At 43.1% G+C, this 22,203-nt stretch overlaps 1 protein-coding gene across 1 annotated transcript in view; it reads left to right on the top strand.

The window, feature by feature from the left end:
• LOC119658495 overlaps nt 1–22,203 on the top strand; it is a 181,044-nt gene that overhangs the window by 86,198 nt on the left and 72,643 nt on the right. Inside the window, exon 2 of the mRNA XM_038065957.1 lies at nt 15,043–15,245. Coding sequence (XP_037921885.1) covers nt 15,147–15,245 — 99 coding nt within the window. The 5' untranslated portion in view covers nt 15,043–15,146. The remainder of the gene's footprint in view (nt 1–15,042; nt 15,246–22,203) is intronic.

Genomic DNA, 22,203 nt, shown 5'->3' with positions numbered 1-22,203 from the left:
TACCTCTTGCATTTACCTCATCATCACGGATCACTTTTTCCAGGGCCAGGTTAAAGAGGACGCATGATAGGACATCCCCTTGTCGTCGACCGTTGTTGATGTCGAATGGTCTTCAGAGTGATCCAGCTGCTTTTATCTAGCCTCGCACATTGGTCAGAGTCAGCCTAATCAGTCTAATCAATTTCTTTGGGATACCGAATTCTCTCATGGCCGTGTACAGTTTTACTCTGGCTATGCCATCATAGGCGGTTTTAAAGTCGACGAAGAGATGGTGCAACTGATGTCCATATTCCAACTGTTTTTCCATCGCTTGCCGCAGAGAGAAAATCTGATTTGATCTGATCAGTATCCCCCCCCCCCCCCGCCGTTTTATGTAGCCGAGCCATTGTAGTTCCCCTAATCTCTAGTTGTGAATACTGGTCGATCATGGTTTTTTTATTTTCGAGAGGTGAAAATGTACCGTGGCGTAAAGCTTACATCATCTTGAATAAAGAGCCGACTGTTGACGTCCCCGACAGGCCATTTAAAGATTTTGGACCTGCACCGCATTTTGTAATGGGGTTACGGTCCTGAAATCACTACAGTCTACGACAGCTTCTGCTTCCCTGACAAGCGCATCAGATATTAAATTTCCTTTGCTACTAACGGGCGACAGCAAAGCCACGTAAGCAGTCAGTGTTGAACTTTGGGGTCGCAGGTATTCAATCTTGCAAGAAATGGCGGACGCAACTCACATCAAAAGATGATCCCTTTGGAGTTCTGTACTATTGAAATGTTTCACATTCTAGTATTTCGCAATCAATATCCTGTTTGAGACCGACTCCCAATTAATGAGGGCGTAGTTTACGGTTGAAACCAGTTTTAATCTACATTGACTGCATGCCTACATTCGTCAAGCTTTTAAGAGTACAGAGTACAATACCATAGCAGGGAGAGGAACCCCCTCTAGAGTTTCACCATGTAACCTCACTTGACCCTAAAATATGCAGCTTGTGACGCTGAAATTTTCGGTGAAATTGGAGGAATCGAGCATTGTAGTACAGTTGTTTTCGATTGAATTGCGAGTGATAAATAAGTAAACTGCAAACCATTGAATTAAATAGAAAATAATGAAACCAGGAATACCAGATGACGGAGATCAGTTTTTATATCTCCTTTTGGTCCATAGAAGATTTTTTTTCAACCTCCTCGAAAAAATATTTCTCTATCCATCAATCGAATTCTTTTGCTAAACGCTTTCACATAAATCCACCCACAGAGAACTCACATATGGTACTCCACTGTTGCTTTATTATTGTACCTAAGGTTGGATTCCCTCCGCTTTACCATGCAAATTTACCCCCAGGAATGCTATGGGCTGACGAATAGAGGCGACACTCCATCAATCAACCCTTTCCTCCTTTTTCCCCGAATAGTGAATGTGCAATTATTTAAATTAGGTGTTTCCTTTCCGCGGCCATTATACATGCAAATGCATGTTATTGCGCTACGAACACAATAATTTATTTTGGCCAGGGGCCAGGAATTTTTGTGAATGCAGGAATTATGAAGTTTTTTCTTTGTACCGGGGCACGTGGAATGTGAAGCGCGTTAATAGCGTTTAATGGACACTCCAAAATGAGAAATGGAGAAAGTGCAATTTCTGGTCATTGCAATGGGAAAACGGTGTATAATTATGTCAATTACTGTGGACGGAAATGCAATTGGACGTTTGCGATACTTATTATTCATGAATTTGCAATCGAGCAATGCCATTTGTTTTCCCTTGGTAAATAGATATTGAGAGGGCCGCCAAAGTGCCCAGTAGGATTTCCCGATCTGGTATGTTACAGCCAGTGTGGCTGATACCTGCGGAAAATACGATTCATGGGGAAATACCTACGTTTCTCTAGGAAATGTTGCACGATTGAAAGCAAATAGGGAATCCATGTAAACAACTCCTGATTACCTTCATCACAAATCTCCACAAAATCCTTCGAGTAGCATTCTATGATTCGTGCTCCCGTATCTGTCACAACGGAAGCGTTTATCCGCTCATATGTACACATCAGCCTAGGATATTTCTTTTTCCTCCACTTCCATTCAGTGAACGTATCTAGGTTCGCAGTGATACGTACGAGATTATATATGGTATGTTCAGATATATGTACTTATGTATGTATGTGAAGGTAAAGTGGAAGCCTTACTCCGATAATGGAATATTTAAGAAGACATTTATCTTTTTGAACTGTTGCAAGCTATCAGCTCTTCTAGCTTCGTATTTTATTTACAGTTTTACCTTACGCAGTCGGAAGCTTGAAATATTTTGCATCTTTATCTTAATGCTTCTTTTGCCATTCTGGATCCAAGGGTGACATGTGCACAACAGCCGAGAATTCTAGTCCAATTTTTTAAAATGCTGAAAATCGAAATTTTTGACATCCAACCATTTTTTTCAATCAACTTCTGCAACTTATACCTAGCGAGTTAAGGCTTAAGTATACACTCAAAGTCCTTTCTTCTGGTCGTAAGGAGCGATTAAAACTGATATAGGCTAAGAACATGCAAATTTTCAAACTTTATTGTTACCAAAATGTCAGCAAGATCTCGGAAAGGAGCTGACCTCACGGCTACAACTTTTGGCTATCGGGAACGAACTATGATTGATTTCTAGAATGTGCCCCCGCTCTTCAACAACGGTAGGTCCCCAGAATTTCCGCTTTCTCCAACTTGAGCGATATAAGCTAGACATTCTGGGAATTAGTATGTACGATTGTAGGATTCTGGAGAGTACTGCTCTCCCCCTTTCGGCAATGTGCTTTTCTACTCTTGGAAGCCAAGTGGTAGCAGACGCAAATCTGTCGGATATCGCTAGGCGCGCTCTCTTAACCTAGGAACCGGTTTCTGACAGAATTCTAACTGCAAAATTCGAGTCCAGGTTAAGGAGCTACACAATTGTACAATGCTATGCACCGACAGAGATTTCCGACATAGTGGAGAGGATGCTTTCTTCAAGCAATTCAAAGTATTTCAGCGAAGGTTTCTTAAAAGTGACGTTGTGACCGTGATGGGTGTTCTGAATGAGATCTGACAACACATTGTTCAGAAATGTGATCGAGAAATACGCCTCGTCGCTGGTGGCATATTGTTAGAGCACGGAATCTGCCATAAGGTCAATTTGGTTTCAACGGACCAACGCTGTACGAGCAATCAGATCGACGTCTTCGCGATCAGCAGTAGATTTAATAATTGTCTCCTGGATGTGCATAACCAGAGAGGCGCTGACATCGGCTTCGAAAGGGATCCCACCTGATGATCGATTATGTTCACTTGCGTGTTGCGTATGCCACTTTTCGCAGGGGAGCAGCGATCCATAAGTTCAATATCGACCGCTTGAATGACCCAGCTATCGTTCGACAGTGGAGCTATTTTCCTGATCGGACGACAATGATACTGAGTAATCCGCCTGAAAATGTCGATAGGCATGCATGTGATTGCAAATCGTTGAATGGTGCTGTGAAGGACGTCAACGATAGACTTCTAATTCACGATGATGAACAACTGAAGACATGGGAAGAACAATTCTTCACGGTTCTTCACGTTTAGTTGGGCTGAAGATAAACACCAACAAAACCAAAGCTCTCGGTCTGACAGATCAACGCATTCTCCCTATCAGCATTAATGGATGGAGCATTCAAGTTGTCGATCAATTTGTATATGGAGGAAGCGTGGTTTCTGCCGATGGCGGCACCATGCTAGACGTTGCCCGACGCATTAACAACCCTAGATCCGTTTTCACTACCCTATCTAGGATGGGGAAATGCAGATATCTCAACACACCAGAAGATCAAGTTGAGAGTATTCTGTGGTAGTGTTCTTTCTGTGTTACTATATAGGAATAGCACAGGGAAAGTGACGCCCGCTGTCATTCCAAACCTACAAGCGTTCATCAATACCTGTCTGCGTCGCATCAGCAGAGTGCGCTGGTCTAATATTATCTTAAACGAAGAAATTAGTCGGCGCATAGACCTGCTACTCATACGCACTATGATCGGAAGACAGATGTAGCAGTAGATAGGACACACAATAAGGAGAGGCGATAATTGCATTGGGGGCTACGGTATGCAATGGAATCCACTCTTCTATCACGGGCAACGAAATACTCGCCCCAAGAGCATTTGACGCAGAACAGTAGAGTCGTGGGAAATCGAGGGGGAACTGAAGCGCATTTCAGGCACTCGCGATGGATGGCTCATAAGTGTGGTTGATTCACTTTACCCCATCAAGAGGTGAATTGCAATCATGTATATATGGGCAACCTTGGGTTGTGTTAATGACAGTAGAATTGGTACTTTTTTAGCCTTCCAAACTGATCCCGACAACCTTGCGATTAAGGCATTTCTTATCTTTGCATGCAATGTGTTGTTTCTTTGGGTTCTATATCATCGTGTAACCCATGTGTCAGCTGATACATTGCCGGTTTGGCAGATTGGTCTGCCTGCTCGCTTTTAGTGTGAAAACCATTTTTGCCGCCTTCATGCCCTATATATATTCCTACACTATGCTTTCCCTTGCTACACTTAACATTCTCACTGCCCATCGTAATCTCGCTTTTGGGGAGACATGTTTTGCTATTTGCCCATATTTCTTGTTCCTGCTTCTGTCCGTTATTGAAGTCTTAGGCATAATGTAGTTGTCTTCCCCGTGACATTGGATTCCAAGATACGAATTTTGAGAAGCAGATACATGGTGTCCTCCTCATTCTCGGTAATTCTTCCATCCCTCATGCAAACAGACGGAAGAAATTGTCTTATGCTTTCCTCTAGCCTTGTATAGTCTGGATGCTGCTGTGATTTGATCTGGACCAGTTGAAGGGCCATCGACCTTCTCTTTTTCTCTATTTATTCTGCTTGGGTTCCTGTTCCATCACAGTACATCCTATGATAAGATGTCTTCAGTTCCAGTTCGTTCCTGAATCACCCCCCCCCCCTTTCAAACGCCTTATGTAGCCTTCCTAATCTTTTCTCGCGGGAAAGAATGGAAGGCATTCGTTCGACTTCAGATATGCCTAGAATGCCAAATCTTATTATTTTGTAATCCGACATAAAGGGTTCATCCCATACTTCCCCATGCCTGACTAGACCATTGATAAGAGTATGGTGGTAGAATGTTGACACGTTTACTACATTATATACTACTATCCTATTTTTAGAAATGAATTCAAGGCTTTTCTTCGATTAATGTCGCTGCTTCTCCAGATTAGTTCCGCAGCCAAGGAAAACTGGTGAAACTTGCCTCTCAGATCTAGATGCCTTGTCTGGGAAGTAGCCCCGATGCCATCACTGCCTCATCAGTTCTCCCTCCAGTTTGCAATGGTATTTGTACAGGCTTGATCTCTCTGATCTCAGATTAGGAACTCTGGAAAAGGTATATGTGTATACCGAAGATAAAACAATAGTTGGGGTTCTTTTGGAAAATCCTAACACTTTAGTCTAGCCATCCTATGATAGTAGAATTTATATAATAAAACCAGGGGAAAATATAACCGGTATAAGTCAATATGTGTGTCACTGAACTCCTGGCCCCTGGTTCAAACTTTCACCTTCGACCTACCCGAGATTTGCTCCTCCTTAGGCTCGGATTTGAGTTTCGTCGGAGCAATCTCCTCTTCTTTTTCTTTGGGTCTGCTATTCTAAACCTTCTGATGGACCTTCCTCAGCTCCAGGTCTTCTTTTAGATAGACCTTCCTCAGCTCCAGGTCTTCTTTTAGATAGCGCACATACGGTTTAACGTCTACGACCCCGAGGCTTGTTTTCTTCTTGACATCTGATATACTACTCCCGAATGTACCTTTGTTGGTTCTACTTTTCTGATCAAAGTTGCTTAGTTACGGCCTTCGCAGCGGGCGAATGTTGAGCATAGTTCCAATGCTTCACTTCCTAACTGGTCCCTTCATCATTTGATTTTGATTATTGTGGAGGTTAGGAAGATTAGTATGGAGGTTAGGGAGTCCGCGATACGATAGCCCCCTCCCTCTGCCTTCGTAAGGTCAAACTTACTTACTGAGGCGACCGGGTATCTAGAATGATAGGGTTAGGTACATTTTTCTTGAATTTGCGGGTATTTTAATGCATATGTACTTTACAAGCACAGCTGACTGTTATCACAAGAATTTTACTAAACGCAATGAGTTTTGGAAAAAATATCCAGTACCGTCGATATTCAAGAATGGTAAATCAAAATTTGTGGAAAGAAATCCAACCCACAGCTCAGGTATAAGATTACATATCCACGAAAAAACTGTTTGGTTTTTATAAGAAATAGGATTGAATTCTGGGACCATTTTCTACATCCTGAGTTCCAGTCTTACTTACAATTTCTGACACTTGAGAAACTTCCCACTGGCCCGTTCTGATTAAAACAATTTTCCCATGGTTTTATCTTAATGGAAAGCTGACGATATTTTTTCGGGTAGAAAGGAAAGATGAATGACAACATTCAACACAGACTTGAGTTGGGGCCATATCACTTGAGATTACTCTATGAAAGCGCTCATTGCGTGCAGACACCGGAAATCATTATCGATCATTTAAGTGGGTCAAAAAACTACTACTACTAAACTTCTAGCTCTCCCTACAGGAAAGAACGAGAAGAAAGGGAGGCCCTCCGTACTTTTGCTTTCAACTAATAAATTTCCTGTTTTGTATATACGTCTATTACATCAGGAATTCGCTAAGAGCTTTTAATTTCATTTTTGTGGCATATTCAAGTGTCTCGGCTGGAATGCCATCGAGAATTTATATGTTTATGTTCCACCCGTGCAAGTGCCTTTGGCGAGACGTATGACTGTATCATTCGGCCACAAACTATACCCAATTCTCCAAACAATTTGAAAGAAATGTGTGGGACATATAAACAGCGCTGACTACATTTTATTACCTGTACGAATTCTTGTTTCAGACTTTCACGGGAGTCCAGTCCACCCCAACGAGGGCTGCTTATCGACTACTTCTCAGTTTAATTTCCCCATGGACTTTTACGCCAATTGACTACTCGAATTACCATTATAAACGCTCTTAATTGCCATTTCATATTTTATGAGAAACCATCTGCATCATGTGACCGAATAATGTCAATTCCGTCATAAAGGCCTGTCGTCCTCCACCTGCGTGATGATTTCTTGAAATTGAAAAAAAATACTTGGGAATCCATCTGTGAAGAAATTGCTTTGCGTGGAACAGGTACGTCCTTTCAAAATACCCTTGTGTCTGGTTGTCAGCATTTGATACCACAACAATAGCGTTGAGATTGGCTGCTTTCTGCTTGTTGTTTTTACGACAATTGTGTAATGCAAATTGGGTAATGCGATGCGGATGGCATTTGTTAATTGAAAAGGACAATGCCTTACAGGGAGCAGTTGATAGGCTGTATCTGATTATATGAGAATTCCAGGACGTTTACGTTCCGTCTGGCTTTTTTTAGCACCCACGTGAAATGAAATTAGTTGTGTTAAATTTATCCCGCTTTATATGGTTGCTATACAAACATGGATAAGATACATCACCTCATAAACTTTTTCAAAGCATTCGAAATAACAAAGTTTTTTTCTTGTAGGGCAAAAAATCGATTTGCTGTTCCAGTATCAGTATCTCATGATCTTAGACACCATAAACCACCCCTTTCTGCTTCTATTATCCTCGCGGGAATGTCATATAAAACTAGTTTGCGGAGCTAGAACCGCGTTTATCTGAACTTCGTAACCAGGTGTGTTCTTCTCTCTTTTTCGTTTCTTCGAGCACTGACCAACTTCTAAAGGCGTAGGACTAGTGGCTATAATCATGTTCGAAATGAAAACATCCGCGATCAATATCGCGAAATCGCCAGAGAGGCTTCTCTGGTGGTATGGTCATATCCTCCAAACTCATTAGCTAAGATTGGCCTGAATTTCGAAGTTGATGAGAAACAAATCAAGAGGCCAATTGGATACGCTAGATAATGATTTGAGAAACTTACCACTCCAATATGACCAGGATAATGGCCGCGAAACTTAAACTAGACGAGCCAAGCCCGCTACCGAGCAGAACACAGGCTAAACAAGTGGGGGAACCGCAACCTGGAGTCTTTAGGTATAAAAGGTTTTGGATTTCCCTACGTGGAAAACCTCGTGTGCATGACAGTTCTGCTCTTACGTACATAAAAATGTAATTGTGCACTACTATACACAAATAATTTGATCTGGAAAGTACCCTATGGATAACAGCGAACTTCATACGAAACACACAAGGAGTTCAACATTCTTAGCAATTTGATGAAGAACACCTAAAACAGATACAAACAAGTCAAAAACCGAAAGCTTGGCCCGGCGATGTCCGATGAAAAGGTACCCGACGATTGAACTAAGCCTAAAAAGAAGAGTGAGAAAATGAAGATCCGCCCCATGATGATCATCATCTCAAGCACAGTAGGATGGACAGACTAAGAACAGTCAAAGCGGACCCTGATTCCAAAGACCTTATGGTAAATGTAAGCAAGATTCGGAGGAACTAGAGGCGAGCTCTCAGGCTGTAACTGATTCCGCAGAGAGCAAAACCGAAGGTTTCCGCAGCCAAGCCAGAAAGTTATTTGGGGAAAATACTGCCGTGCGTGCCCAAAAACATGAGATCGCTATACAGTGCAAACATGAGATCGCTATACAGTACTGAGGTGGAAATCTGCCCTGCCTTAGCGGAGAAGTTCAAGCTAAGTAGATTGCAGGAGGCATCCATTGTAAGCCTCAGAAAGATGTATGAGGGCACACAGACGGCAACCATCTGGTTACCAGTAGAAGCAGCGCACGCCGATAGATGTCGGGAACGTCGGTATTGGGTGGTTAGTCTACTACCTTGGAGACCAAATCTCTTTGAAGAGCCGTTTCAAGTGTCTCTTGTACGGTCATCTGGTGAGAGCATGCACTAATGCGGTTGATCGGTCTGACAAATGCAGACATTGTGGGGAAACTAGTCCTGTTGCTTGAGAATGTAATAAGGATCTCAAACAAATTAACGAAAGTAACAATGAAAGAATACTGGAGATTTGCGGTTGGCTGCGAGACAATAAAGCATCGGACTTCGACGACATACTAAACAAAGCTGGCCATTAAGTCGAGCCTAGAATATATTTGTAGAGTTATCTGAAGCAGTGGTGGATGGGATGGGATGGGATGTTTCCCAAGGCATGGAAAAGGCAAAGGTTAGTGTTGTTGCCCGAACCTGTTAAGCCTACAAACCTAGATATCTATTGGGCACTATGAGAGAAATGTTGAAGACAATACTCTACAAGAGATTGCTCCCCACTATCGAGAGTCTGGGAGATTTATCAGACCGACAAATCGGCTTTCGTATGGCCAGATCAACCGTCAATGCCATGAAACTGGTCACCGGCTTGGCTAAAAATGCAATGAACGGAAGGGGTGGCACCAGCAAGTTTCGTGCTGTGATTATCTTTCACGTGCAAAATGCGTTTATCTCGACTAGTTAGAACCTTATAAGGAGGTCATTGGCGGCGATTGGTGTACCCAGTTACTTAACGGCATAGTCGACAGCTATTTAACAGGTAGAAAGCTTTGGTACGACACAGACAATGGAACCAAAGAATTCATTGTATCCGCGGATGTGAAATAGGGCTCTGTTCTAGAACCGCAATTGTGAAATATCATGTATAATGATATCCTCAAGATCCAAGTTGCTTGCGAGGCCACAACAGTGGGTTACGACGATGGCATAGCGGTGATTGCTGTTGCAAAAGATCTGGTGGATATGGAATTGTATCCATACGAAGCAATTACTGCTATAAAGATGTGGACCAAGGATGCAGGTTTTGCACTCGCGGAGGATCAAACAGAGGCGATGTTTATCATGGAGCGGCGTAAGGAAACCACTGCCCGTATCAGAATGGAGAATCATGTCATCACTTCAAAATCAGCTATTAAATACCTTGGAGTGATGATGGATGCGAGATTGCGTTTCAAGCAGCACTTACAACATGTTTGCACCTACGCGTCCAATGTTAGCAAGGCCCTGGTCAGGATGATGCCAAATGTTCGGGGCTCACAATGCACTCGAAAGCTGCTTATAGCTAGGGTAGTGGGCTCCGTACTGCTCTACGAAATATTGCGTTGAGAGTGTGCTCTGGCTTATAGCCAGCCTACGCAGTAGCCGGAATGATACCGATCGATATTTTGGCCGATGATATGACGCACGTCTATGATGGACCGAATTCTTCCTCTGATTGGAAAGGGGGGCAATCGTCAAGTAGGTGGCAACAACTGTGGAAACGGGCGGAGAAAGGTCAATAGATCAACAGATTAATCCCAGACATCAAGGGTGAATACAGACAATGCTTTGTGAGGTAAATTATCATCTCACGCAGTTTCTCACGGGAAATGGCGGTCACAGTAAATATCTCTATAAGTTTAATCTGGATAACTCACTCAACTGACCCAGCTGCGTTGGTATTATGAAGAACCGGGAGCATGTTTTCATCCATTGTTCTAGATTCGCAGAGAAAAGGAAGAGTCTAGAGGAGACATTGGGAGGAAAAGTAGCACCAGAAAATCTAATTCAGAAAATGCTTGCATACCAGGCGAACTGGAATGTATGGTGAGGAGCGCTCGGTGCCAATCGAGAGAGGCAGAGGAGGCGAGAAAGGCGTGATTCCAAATTCAATCGATGGACGAAGGGAGAGACACGTGCCATGTCTACTCCGCGGGGAAATACTTTGCAGTGGTTCCGAGGGGAAGAGAACAGGAGTTAGGAAGTGGTTTTAGTGTGTAAAAATCACACACGCTGGCACATATGTACCAGTGTCTTGAGAAGATTTCCACTTCAGGAAAAAAAGACAGACAGACAGTAAACCGATTTTAATAAGGCTTAATAACATAAAACCTTAAAAAGACTGGAGGAAAGTAGCTTTTTTATATATACGATTTTGAAATTTCGCTCATATCATCATATTCATCATCAACGGCGCAACAACCGGTATCCGGTCTAGGCCTGCCTTAATAAGGAACTCCAGACATCCCGGTTTTGCGCCGAGGTCCACCAATTTGATATCCCTAAAAGCGTCCTGGCCCACGCCATCGCTCCATCTTAGGCAGGGTCTGCCTCGTCTTCTTTTTCTACCATAGAACTTTATAGAATTTCCGACTAGATCATCCTCATCCATACGGATCAAGTGACCCGCCCACCGGACGGGCGTGGTATCGCTACGGAATCGTCCATCCTCATGAAGGGGGCCAACAATTCTTCGGAGGATTCTTCTCTCGAACGTGGCCAAGAGTTCGCAATTTTTCTTGCTAAGAACCCAAGTTTCCGAGGAATGCATGAGGACTGGCAAGATCATAGTCTTGTACAGTAAGAGCTTTGACCCTAAGGTGAGACGTTTCGAGCGGAACAGTTTTTGTAAACTGAAATAGTCCCTGTTGGATGACAACAACCGTGCGCGGATTTCATCATCATAGCTGTTATCGGTTGTGATTTTCGACCCTAGATAGGAGAAATTGTCAACGGTCTCAAAGTTGTATTCTGCTATCCTTATTCTTCCTGTTTGACCAGTGCGGTTGGATGTTGGTGGTTGCTTTGCCTTCGGTGCTGACGTTGCCACCATATATTTTGTCTTGCCTTCATTGATGTGCAGCCCAAGATCTCACATCAATCGCCGCCTGCTCGATCTGGATGAAGGCAGTTTGTACGTCTCCGGTGGTTCTTCGCATGATGTCGATATCGTCAGCATAGGCCAGTAGTTGGGTGCAATCAAATAGGATCGTACCTCTTGCATTCACCTCGGCATCACGGATCACTTTCTCGAGGGCCAGGTTAAAGAGGACGCATGATAGGACATCCCCTTGTCGTAGACCGTTGTTGATGTCGAATAGTCTTGAGGGTGATCCTGCTGCTTTTATCTGACCTCGCACGTTGGCTATGCTATCATAGGCGGCTTCAAAGTTGATGAATAGATGGTGCAACTGTTGTCCATATTCCAACAGTTTTTCCATCGCTTTCCACAGAGAGAAAATCTGATCTGTTGCTGATTTGCCTGGAGTGAAGCCTCTTTGGTATGGGCCAATGATGTTCTGGGCGTATGGGGCTAGAATATCTTATAGATGTTACTCAGCAACGTCATACCTCTATAATTGCTGCACTGTGTGATATCTCCCTTTTTATGTATGAGACAGATAATGCCTCTTTGCCAATTGTCAGGCATTGATTCGCTGTCCCATACTTCGAGCATCAGTTGATGAACTACTTGGTGTAACTGGTCGCGTCCATATTTAACCCATTCGGCTGTAATTCCATCGGCTCCTGGCGACTTATGATTTTTTAGCCGATGAATTGCACGGACTGTTTCTCCTAAACTTGGTGGTGGCAGTATTTGTCCATCGTCTTCAGTTGGCGGGACCTCCAACTCGCTGATGTTCTGGTTGTTCAGTTGCTCATCAAAGTACTCAACCCATCGCTCCAATATGTCCATTCTATCGGAAATCAGATTTCCCTCTTTGTCTCGGCAGGGTGAGCATCGAGGTGTATAAGGCTTCATCCTGCTGACTTGTTGGTAAAACTTCCGGGGCCTGCTGCGGTTGCTCGCTGCAGTTTTCTAGTTCACAGATTTGTTGGTTCTACCAGGCTTCCTTTTTCCGTCTGTGAAGTCGCTTCTCCGCTCGACGGGGTTCTTGATAAGTCTCTGCGCGTGCCCGCGTTCTTTGAGAATGCAACATTACTCGGTATGCGGCATTCTTCCGTTCCGTTGCTTGCTTACATTCATCGTCAAATCAGCCGTTCCGACTCCTTTTGCGGCTGGGGCCAAGTATGTTTGTGGCCGTATCCATGATAACGTTCTTCAGATGGTTGTGAAGATCATTTTTTGATGCTTCGTCTCCAGGTCCTCTGTTGACTGCGGTTATTGTGGCATCCATTTCCCTCTTATAGGTGTCGCGGAGGGTTTTGTTGTGGATGGTTTCAGTGTTCACTCTCACCTGATTGTCGGAGGGGATTCTAGGTGGTATTGTTATTCGAGCTCGGAGCACCATGCCAACGAGATAGTGATCCGAGTCTATATTGGCCCCCCTATATGTTCTGACATTCATCAAGGCTGAGAGGTGGCGGCGTTCAATCAACACGTGGTCAATTTGGTTGAAAGTGGTCCCGTCTGGAGAGGCCCACGTATGTTTGTAGACCGCTTTCCGCGCAAACCAGGTACTTCGAACAACCATTTCATGTGACCCTACTAATTGAATAATCCGCAGTCCGTTATCATTTGTTTTCTCGTGTAAGCTATGGGAGCCAACGAATCGCCTGAATACGGGCTCCGTCCCTACTTGGCTGTTAAAATCCCCAAGTGTGATTTTGATCTCAAATCTTCGAGGGTTCGTTCTACTGCCTCGTAGAAAGTATCCTTCTCCGACTCTGCAGTCTCCTCTGTAGGGTCGTGAACGTTAGTGCGGCTTATATTTCTAAACTTGCCTCGCAAGCACAGAGTGCATAGCCGTGCGCTTATACCTACTCCTACTATTGTTCAAAAGTTCCAAGCTTTAGTCAATACCTATCTGTATCGTATCGTCAGAGTGCGTTGGTCTGATATTATCTTAAATTAACTTGGTGGGCTCACAAACCTACCACTGGTACGCACTGCGATCGGAAGACGGAAATGGCAGTGGATAGGACATACAGTAAGGAGGGGTGACAATTGAATTGCGGGCTATGCCATGCAATTGAATCCACTCTTCCAAGATGGATGACGAGTTTGTCGCTCTAAGGACATTTGTCGCAGAACTCTAGAGGAGGAGTGAAACGCATTTCAGCTAACCGCGAGCGATGGCGAGTAGGTGTAGTTGACACGGTATTCCCGACCAAGGGGTGAAAGACAACCATATATATAATAATAGGAACTCAGGATCATATTGCTTGTTTCTATTAACTGCCCATTTGTACGTCTTGAATAGTTCTTCTCTGCTGAGCTTAATGCACCCGCTACCAATATCAGTACCTTGCCTATTTTTCGCTTTTCGCTACAACAATATTCCAGAAAAAGTCCTATTCCCCCAGCAGTCCTTTCTCTTTTTTGAACAGCCCACACACCGGGCTGCTCTCCTTGTTTGGGACGTGCTACCTCTCCAAAATTGTAACTTACCGTCCCGAAATTGCAGCAAACTGGTGTGCTGAATTATGAAACCCACAAAAAACGTCCACCTCAATGGTTCAGCTATCACCTTCCCCGAGTTGAAATATTGCCCCCACGGTGGGGGAGCGAGAATTTTGGCATCCCGCGAACATAGAATATAAGCGTACAAGGAAAAATCAAGGACTACTGTACCAACTTTCGTGGGTGTACGCCTACAGCGCATTGCAACACAAATTTTCGATTGTCCGTCTATCTGTATATATGAAGTACGATGTTCAAAAATTATAAAGTTAATAACAAAGTTATACTAGGTCAAAACAGCTTATTACGGGAACATTTATTGCACCTTGCTTATCTCCAATGTTAGCATCCTATTAAAGTGAATAGCATGCCTTACTTAAGGCATTACGAACGTACGAATCCTTGTTTACCAGAATATTCTTACATAAAAATTATATAAAACCTTTTATACCAGAAGTGCTGAATCTTCCACCTTTCGACCTACTTAACTAATTTTGCTTTCAAAATATTCGGGGAAATCAATCAGGCGAAAAATTCCTGGAACGATTCTCACCGTAATGGGTGCAAGGTCGTTGGCCTACTCCCACCATTCTCAAATGTCCTTAGCTTGAATTTCACGCAGAAAAATCTCCAAGATGAACCAACTTAATTACAATTGAAAATATTGATTTTCGGGACGATCCCACAAAGAACACAAATTACCTCCTCCTTCGCGAAAGCTTGCATAATGTCCTGAAATCCAATGCCATCGAAACTACCCCAACAAAGATTTTATCTGGGCTCTTGTACTTTCGAGTGCTCAGACATCTTGTCCTCGCCAACAGCATGTTGAACTAATGAATTCGGACTTTGATATTGATGAATTTTCCTTTTTCTTTGTGCTTGCAGATGAAACAGCATCAAGGATGAGAGAAGCGGACGTTACATAGCGAACGAGGTGCAGCGTGAAGGCGACATCTTAAGCTCACTCGGGTGGTGGCGGCGGATACGTCATGCTGCCCTTGAGCTTGTATGTTCCTCTTGCGATTATTTCCTTCATCGGACTCTGTTTGAACGGCTATATCTTGCTTGTGCTAATCCTAACGAAGCAGGTATGTATGTAGGTAGTACTTAATAGGGAGAACGTCCTTGTGATTGAGGTATTAAAAGTTTCGGTACGAGGACGATAATAGTTACGACACGGGTGTTAACTGTTTACGGTCATGATTTGAATTAGCAATGCGTTTATTGTTAGCCGTCGATTTGATCCCTAATATAGGAAGCCGTAAAAGGACATTCTAATCGTATCATAAAGTTAAGTGTAAACTGTAAATGCGTTTTAATACTTGCTGTTAAGTGCTCAACGCTAATAGCTTTTCGATCCGGGGAACGCTGTACGTGTCATGAGGGAAGGAATTTGGTTCGCGTGAATGTATCTGAGTTTGGCCACGCTCTTTCCACTTTAATCACTCTTACTTTATGGTTGATGGAGGAAGCAAAACAAAGCGTACAGTTTTTGAACGATTTCTTCATTAAATGTTTTCAAGTCAAATTTTTATGTAACATTTAGGTTAGAACGTACCTCACCGTCTTCTTCTCTTCGGCCACCAACCAACTCAATTATATTCCATAGTAAAGTTTTAGGAGAAACTGCTATTGCGTAGGAAGAATGCTTTTAGCACATTTTCATTTACTCATGCGGATAGCATGCTAAACAAAGTACATGGGGCGCATTGTGTCGAATTGGCTGGCGTCAACTAAAAAGACAAAGCTAGATCTCGCATTGGAAAAGTGGCGAAAGATGGCCGTGAATATCTTAGAGTGACTGCAGCTCCTATGAGGTGACTACCGTAGTGCGATTTTATACTTCTAAATCCTATTGCCTCCGCGCAATATTTTCAACTAGGCAATCAGTGACGGTCTGTGGTTGTCTTAGTAGAATACCATCACCAACCAAAGTTCTACAAACTGTGCCATTTTGACTCATGAATTCTTTCCTTGAATATTCTTTTGCTTTTAAAATAACATCCGTGGATGAAGATAAGGAGTATGTCGTCAGTCAGAGAACTTTCATTTATTGATAGTATTTTTTGCAACGATTTGCTTTGCTTCATCCAACGCATTTTATTAGAATTAGAATCAGGGCTCATTATTAAGTCACCGTTAATAGCCTGTCAGTTTTAATATTTGAACAACCTAAATTTTGCATGAAAACATATTGCATGTCTCTAGAAAGAGGCCCTTATCATTCCTATCCTCAAGAACGGAGACCCTTCCCTTGCTGTGAACTACCGCCCATTTCTCTTCTCTCCTCTTGGTTTACCGCGCACTTCGATCACCTCATTGTCAAAGAGCAGCACGATTTCACGATCATAGATCAACTGCTTCAAATCTTCTGGTCTTTACCAACTTTGTTGCTAAATGCTTGAATTCACGACAGGAGGTACATGTTATTTATACTGATTTCTCCAAAGCCTTTGATACCGTTGACCATAACATTCTCCTTTCTAAACTTTCAATACTAGATTTCCCTCCCTGAGTCATCTCCTGACTTTCCTCCTATCTCTCATACCGTTCCTGCAAAGTCTCTTTTCATTGTCACTCATCTGGTTCCTTCTCTCCTTCCTCTGGTGTTCCCCAAGGCTCTATACTTGGCCCCCTAATCTTCGTATTTTTTATCAATGACATCGCCTCCATCCTCACCTGCCTGTATTTGCTTTACGCAAACGACCTTAAATTGTTCGCCTCTGCTTCGTTTCTATTGGACTGTGCTCTCTTACAGTCCAACCTTGATAATTTAGTCCATTGGTGCTCGGTCAACAAGCTAATACTGAATGTCAACAAGTGCCACTGGATGTGCTATTCCTTTAAACCATCCCCAACATCCTTTTCCTATTCTCTCAATGGACAACCCCTTTCACTACTGACCTCCTTCAAAGACCTGGGTGGTTTTATCCTACGTTCCTCCTTCGAGTTAACCTATATCCAGCCCTCCTTAACACTCTTCAATTCCCTTGTCAGAAACATCCTTGAATATTGCTGGGTAGTCTGGTCCCCCTACCGCATGCATGACTTCCGCGCTCTTGAAGCTGTACAACGCAAATTCACCCGGACCCTCTTTTACAAAAAGAACCTTCCACGGGTTGATTATCAATCACGACTCCGCACCCTCAGTCTCCCCCCCTTCAGCAACGCCGTATCTTCCTTGATATGTGTACACTTTTCACACTCTACAATTGTCTGATGGACTGCTCCGCCATCTCGAATATTACTTCCCGTATCGCCTCGTCTCATAACACACATAGTGCGGACATTTTTTATGTACCCTTCGTGGAGCTCGAGATTTACTTTCACTCTACGATCCCGAGGCTTTGCCGGTCCTACAATGCCCTACAGCTTGGGTCCTTTGACTCTATTTCCCTCTCTAGCTTTAAGTGTAAAATAAGCCATTCACTTGCTCCTCCCTCTGAGGACAATATGTAATAAAGAATTTGCTTTCTGTGTATTGTCCTCATTAAATAAATAAATAAATGTATGGAAAATTCTCTGCTGCGACCGACATGATAACCCAAAATCTGACAAACATGCTAATACAAAAACGTGTCATCCATAGACAGGATGGAAGCGTATTCACATTTGCAGACACATAACGTGACTAGCAAAGCCAAAATATGAATATCCCATAGGCAATAAATGAAGGAATATTTTTGGGTCAGTGACGTTAAGTGCTGATAAGTGTCTGTATATTTTTTGAAGGGGGTGTGTAGGCATACCTCTCTCAGCAATCAGATCGCAGTAGTCCGTTTTACTTGACTTTCCCTCTCTCATGGAATATCCCAGGTTAACATGTTTTCCGTCATAGGATATGGCGTTAGCCGTTGCAACTGGAGCGCACCAGCTTAAAAAATTTGATGCCTGATACATCTATAAGTGAAGGGTTCACATGAAAAATAATTCCCCTTCCTCATTACAGTTTCATTTTCCGGGATTCGTGTTTTGAAAATATGAGCAGTCAGAAGCCACAATTTAAAAAGCTCAGTGGTTAGAGTGTTAGGCAATCGCAGAGAAGATCCAATCCAATTTCACTGGCACTGGCGATACCATGAGCAACCAATAGGTTACGGTGGGCAGGTCACTTAATCCGTATGGATGAGGATGATCCAGCCCGGAAAATCTATGGTAGAAACAGAAGACGAGGCAGACCCTGCCTAAGATGGAGCGATGGCGTAGGTCAAGACGCCAGACAGCTTTCGGGGATATCGAATTGGTGGACCTCGGCGCAAAACCGGGATGTCTGGAGTTCCTTATTAAGGCAGGCCTAGACTGGATACCGGTTGTTGATGATGATGATGATGACAATTCTACTGCAATTTTTTCCTGTTTTTTGACAGGATAAACAGGCTTGTAGCTAGTTTCTTGCTCGAACAGTATAACGACGAGCGACACAATGAATGTTTCAGGAATCTACATTCTTTTGTAATAGTTATGAGGATCCAAAACTGTATTTCCTTATCAATTATTCAATCCAAGTATAATTTAAAGCAGTGCGATGTCCCATTACCACAACCGTATAAGGGAGACAATTAATCTGGAGTTGTCAAAGTTCTATTTAGACCGAGAATTCCTAACTATTGCATCCCTTATAATCTAAATATTGAGCCTTGGAAGTCCTTCTATGGTTTCCATAGCCTCATAGCCAGTACTGATCGAGTGACTTTGCAACAACTGTCGGCCAAGTTTCAGCGGCAACTAATGACAGTTTCCCACTAACTAGCTTGAAATGATGTTGCTATTTAGTGCTGCTACCCCTCCCTGACTTTCGAAATAGGTTCAAAAGATGCGTTCCTCACCATCTTCATCGCGGCATTCTTCTGCTACCCATACAGATAAAAACGCACTTACACTCGACCTGCTTTCTATGACTGGGTCGCAGGCGAACATTATTAACTCTGTAATCCCAAAGGACTTGTAACCGTTCCTTTCTTTTCGGGATTCCAGTTTGGAAACACAAATCAAGCAACAATCTGATTGGTAGGCATAATGGTCACCTTACGTTCACCCCAAGATGTCCAAAAGAATGCACGATCGTACGTTTAATCAGCTATCAACGCGTGTAAGATATGAAATCTGTATCCGTTATTAGGTGATTCATATCCGAAAATCCTCAAGTCTCACGGACGGCCAAAATCTCATCGACCTAGCAATACACAGGGAATCGAGTCTTTGAACTGATGCTTGTAAGCAATTGTAAGCAGAGTTTGGTACCGGTTACCAGCTAAACTTTATGGTTGTGTTGATACAATGACTTCATTGTGACGAAAGTCCCCAGGTCTTACCTATCGCAATCCCGCTACACCAGATCAACCTGCAGGACTTCTGACATTTTTCTCGGCATGTTTCCACGTTAGTTCAAAGTGGAGATTATGAGTGCAACTGCTTGTCTGTTTGTCCCAGCTAGATTTCCACCCCTAATATTATCTCCAACATGGTTTAAACGAAAATGCCGTTGGCTGGATGTCCCTTTCACTGACTTCAAGAGCTAACACATCCCTGACAGACCTGGCAGCCTGTTTGTTTCCGAACCTTCTTAACATCCAACCTAGAAAGGCTAATATAATGAAATTTCCCGACAGATCAGCTCTTCCTCCTTTACTGTTGCCTAGTGCTTAACGCTTTACGCTACATATATACCTATCGACTCAGTGCGATTATGTCGCCCTTATAATAAGGATTGGTGTCGCGATATATTACCCATCCTATGCCTGCCAATGCAGGGCCTAGCCCTTACCAGCCAAACGTTCTTTGCGGCCGCTTGAGTTGACGATTGTGGAACGTCCGCGCTGTTTTCGTTTGCCCTTAGCAGCTGATACTCCATGATACAACCAACGGGTTGAGGTATACCAAAGGCGAGCCGTTTTTCTAGAAATGTTACTTCACCCCAAGGCAGTTTTTGACTTTTGCGGGTGATTCCGATTGGATCAGGAAATTTAAGAGAAGAACCTGCTTCGGTTACATTAAGCTGATTTTGCTACTTCGTTTGCTTCTTTTCTGTGGTAAGTAAACTAAGTCGATACAAGCATGGCTTCCTTTTGCCATAGCAAGGCTAGTGGAAACTGAGTGTCGCTTGGAAGGCAGGGCTTCTAAGAATAAGTGAGTTTAAATGAGTTTTCAAATTTTGGGAAAAATGAGTTACATTATTTTGTGCACTTTCGTAATTTTTGTAATTAGCACGGCCCATTGAAAGGATGCTTGTTATTGCGGCAGTGAGGATGGGAAAACGTGCCGCAAATAGTTACAATTCCCCTACAGTACATCGTATTAGAAAAAGAATTTGCTGGTCTCTCAATGGTCCTGTGAAGGACGTTAGCGGCAACTTAAAAGGGATAGGGAACATTTCACCACCATTCTCAATCGTATAACATCTGATGAAGTTATATTCCTTGTGAATGAAATAGGTAGTCACAGCAACTTGTGGATACTAACTACTCCTCCAAAGTAACGTGAAATCATGTTGACCATCAATGCGCTCATGCGGGCCAAAGTAACTGGGTATGGTGGCCTCCCTGCGGAACTGTTCATCGTAGCTCCCGCTGTGTCTGCAGAGCTGCTTCTTTGACTCATCCGTAAGTCCAGGGTATCTGAGATCTTTCCCAGCGAATGGGAGAAGGGATTAACCACGAAAGTACCCTTACAGATGTGTGGAGCTTTTCGTGCAAGAAAAGCATTGAGGAGAAACTAATAACTATTACTAAACTGACATATAATTGGGCAAGACGTCACGTGCTGTATCGAGATAAGCTTTCCGAGAAATTTTTCCTCAAACACCTCAACTGCTATCATCCAACGTATTAACTTGTATTCGCTTGGATTGGAAAAGGCAATGCTGCTTTTGCATCCAAAATTTGACGCGCCTTTGGCCCTTTTTTCTGATGCATCTGGTTTCACGATTGAAGCAGTTCTGTGGCTGGGAACCATTGGCTGTCTTCTGAAAGAAGGTCGGGACAGCCGAACGTAAATACTAAGCATACGACCGGAAACTACTGACTGTGTACTAAGCGATAAATCCCAAGCCGCTAACCTTCATTTGCCGAAGAACAATTACGCGTTGACGAATTGTCATCAATTATTGACTATGCAGAGCTTGCAACATTCCAGCCCAACACAGTTTGGGGGAGAGGGCCTCTGCAAGCTATGGTGTGATGTGTCCATTGGCAGCGTCCAACCTTTCATCACTCATCCCTTTCAACAATATCATATTTTGTGAAAAATGTCAATCGTTTCACTCCCAATACGAAATCCTCACCGTCATTCACTACCCTGTTTTGAAGAAAAGAACTTTAGTTGACATTTTTAGGAAAGTCAAAACTGGTTATAGGGTTCAGCCACTGCACGTCTGAATCATCTGAAACCAAAAGACCCACCAACCTCAACAGAGAGGTCCCCCATTTTCACTCTTCGCCAAAAAAAATCAGCCAAAAATCATGTCATCATGGCTACGGTGGACACCACCAACGCGATACTGTGAGATCCTGAAAGGGAGATTTAGAATATGTAAGAGGAGTGACGTTGCAAATCGATCCTGTCTACGGGCAATTCCTAGATTCGTTTGAATGGTTGTTAACGGTTCCTAACGAACGAAGATGTGAAGGAGGATATAAGTAGGTGAAAGAGGCTAGAAGAACTTTTTTCGAGAAGGCATCATCACTTGCATCGGAATCCATGTCTATTTTAAAAATGAATTTACATATGTGACATATGTTTACACGTTACTTAGTACATCTTTTCTAATAAATTATTTTGAAGCCCATATAAATCGAGTACATTTAACTTCCGAGCATAAAACGCGGCTATCAAAACTGATTGCAGGAATTGGACGCACGGTTGTAATAATAGAGAGCAAATGAAAGTTACTCGCCATGTGACTGCGCCAATGAGGACCTTCGCGGTAATATCTTCCAGGTTTGAGCATATTCATCTGAACTTTGTCGTTGTGGCTTATATTGAGGTGCATCCCTGTTGCCCGATCATGGTAGGCCATGGTGGTGAATTATGGATCTCCAAATTCGGCAT

The sequence above is a fragment of the Hermetia illucens genome, chromosome 5 (genome assembly GCF_905115235.1).
Source record: "Hermetia illucens chromosome 5, iHerIll2.2.curated.20191125, whole genome shotgun sequence".
Taxonomy (NCBI): domain Eukaryota; kingdom Metazoa; phylum Arthropoda; class Insecta; order Diptera; family Stratiomyidae; genus Hermetia; species Hermetia illucens.
This window is presented reverse-complemented; position numbering and strand designations above follow the sequence as displayed.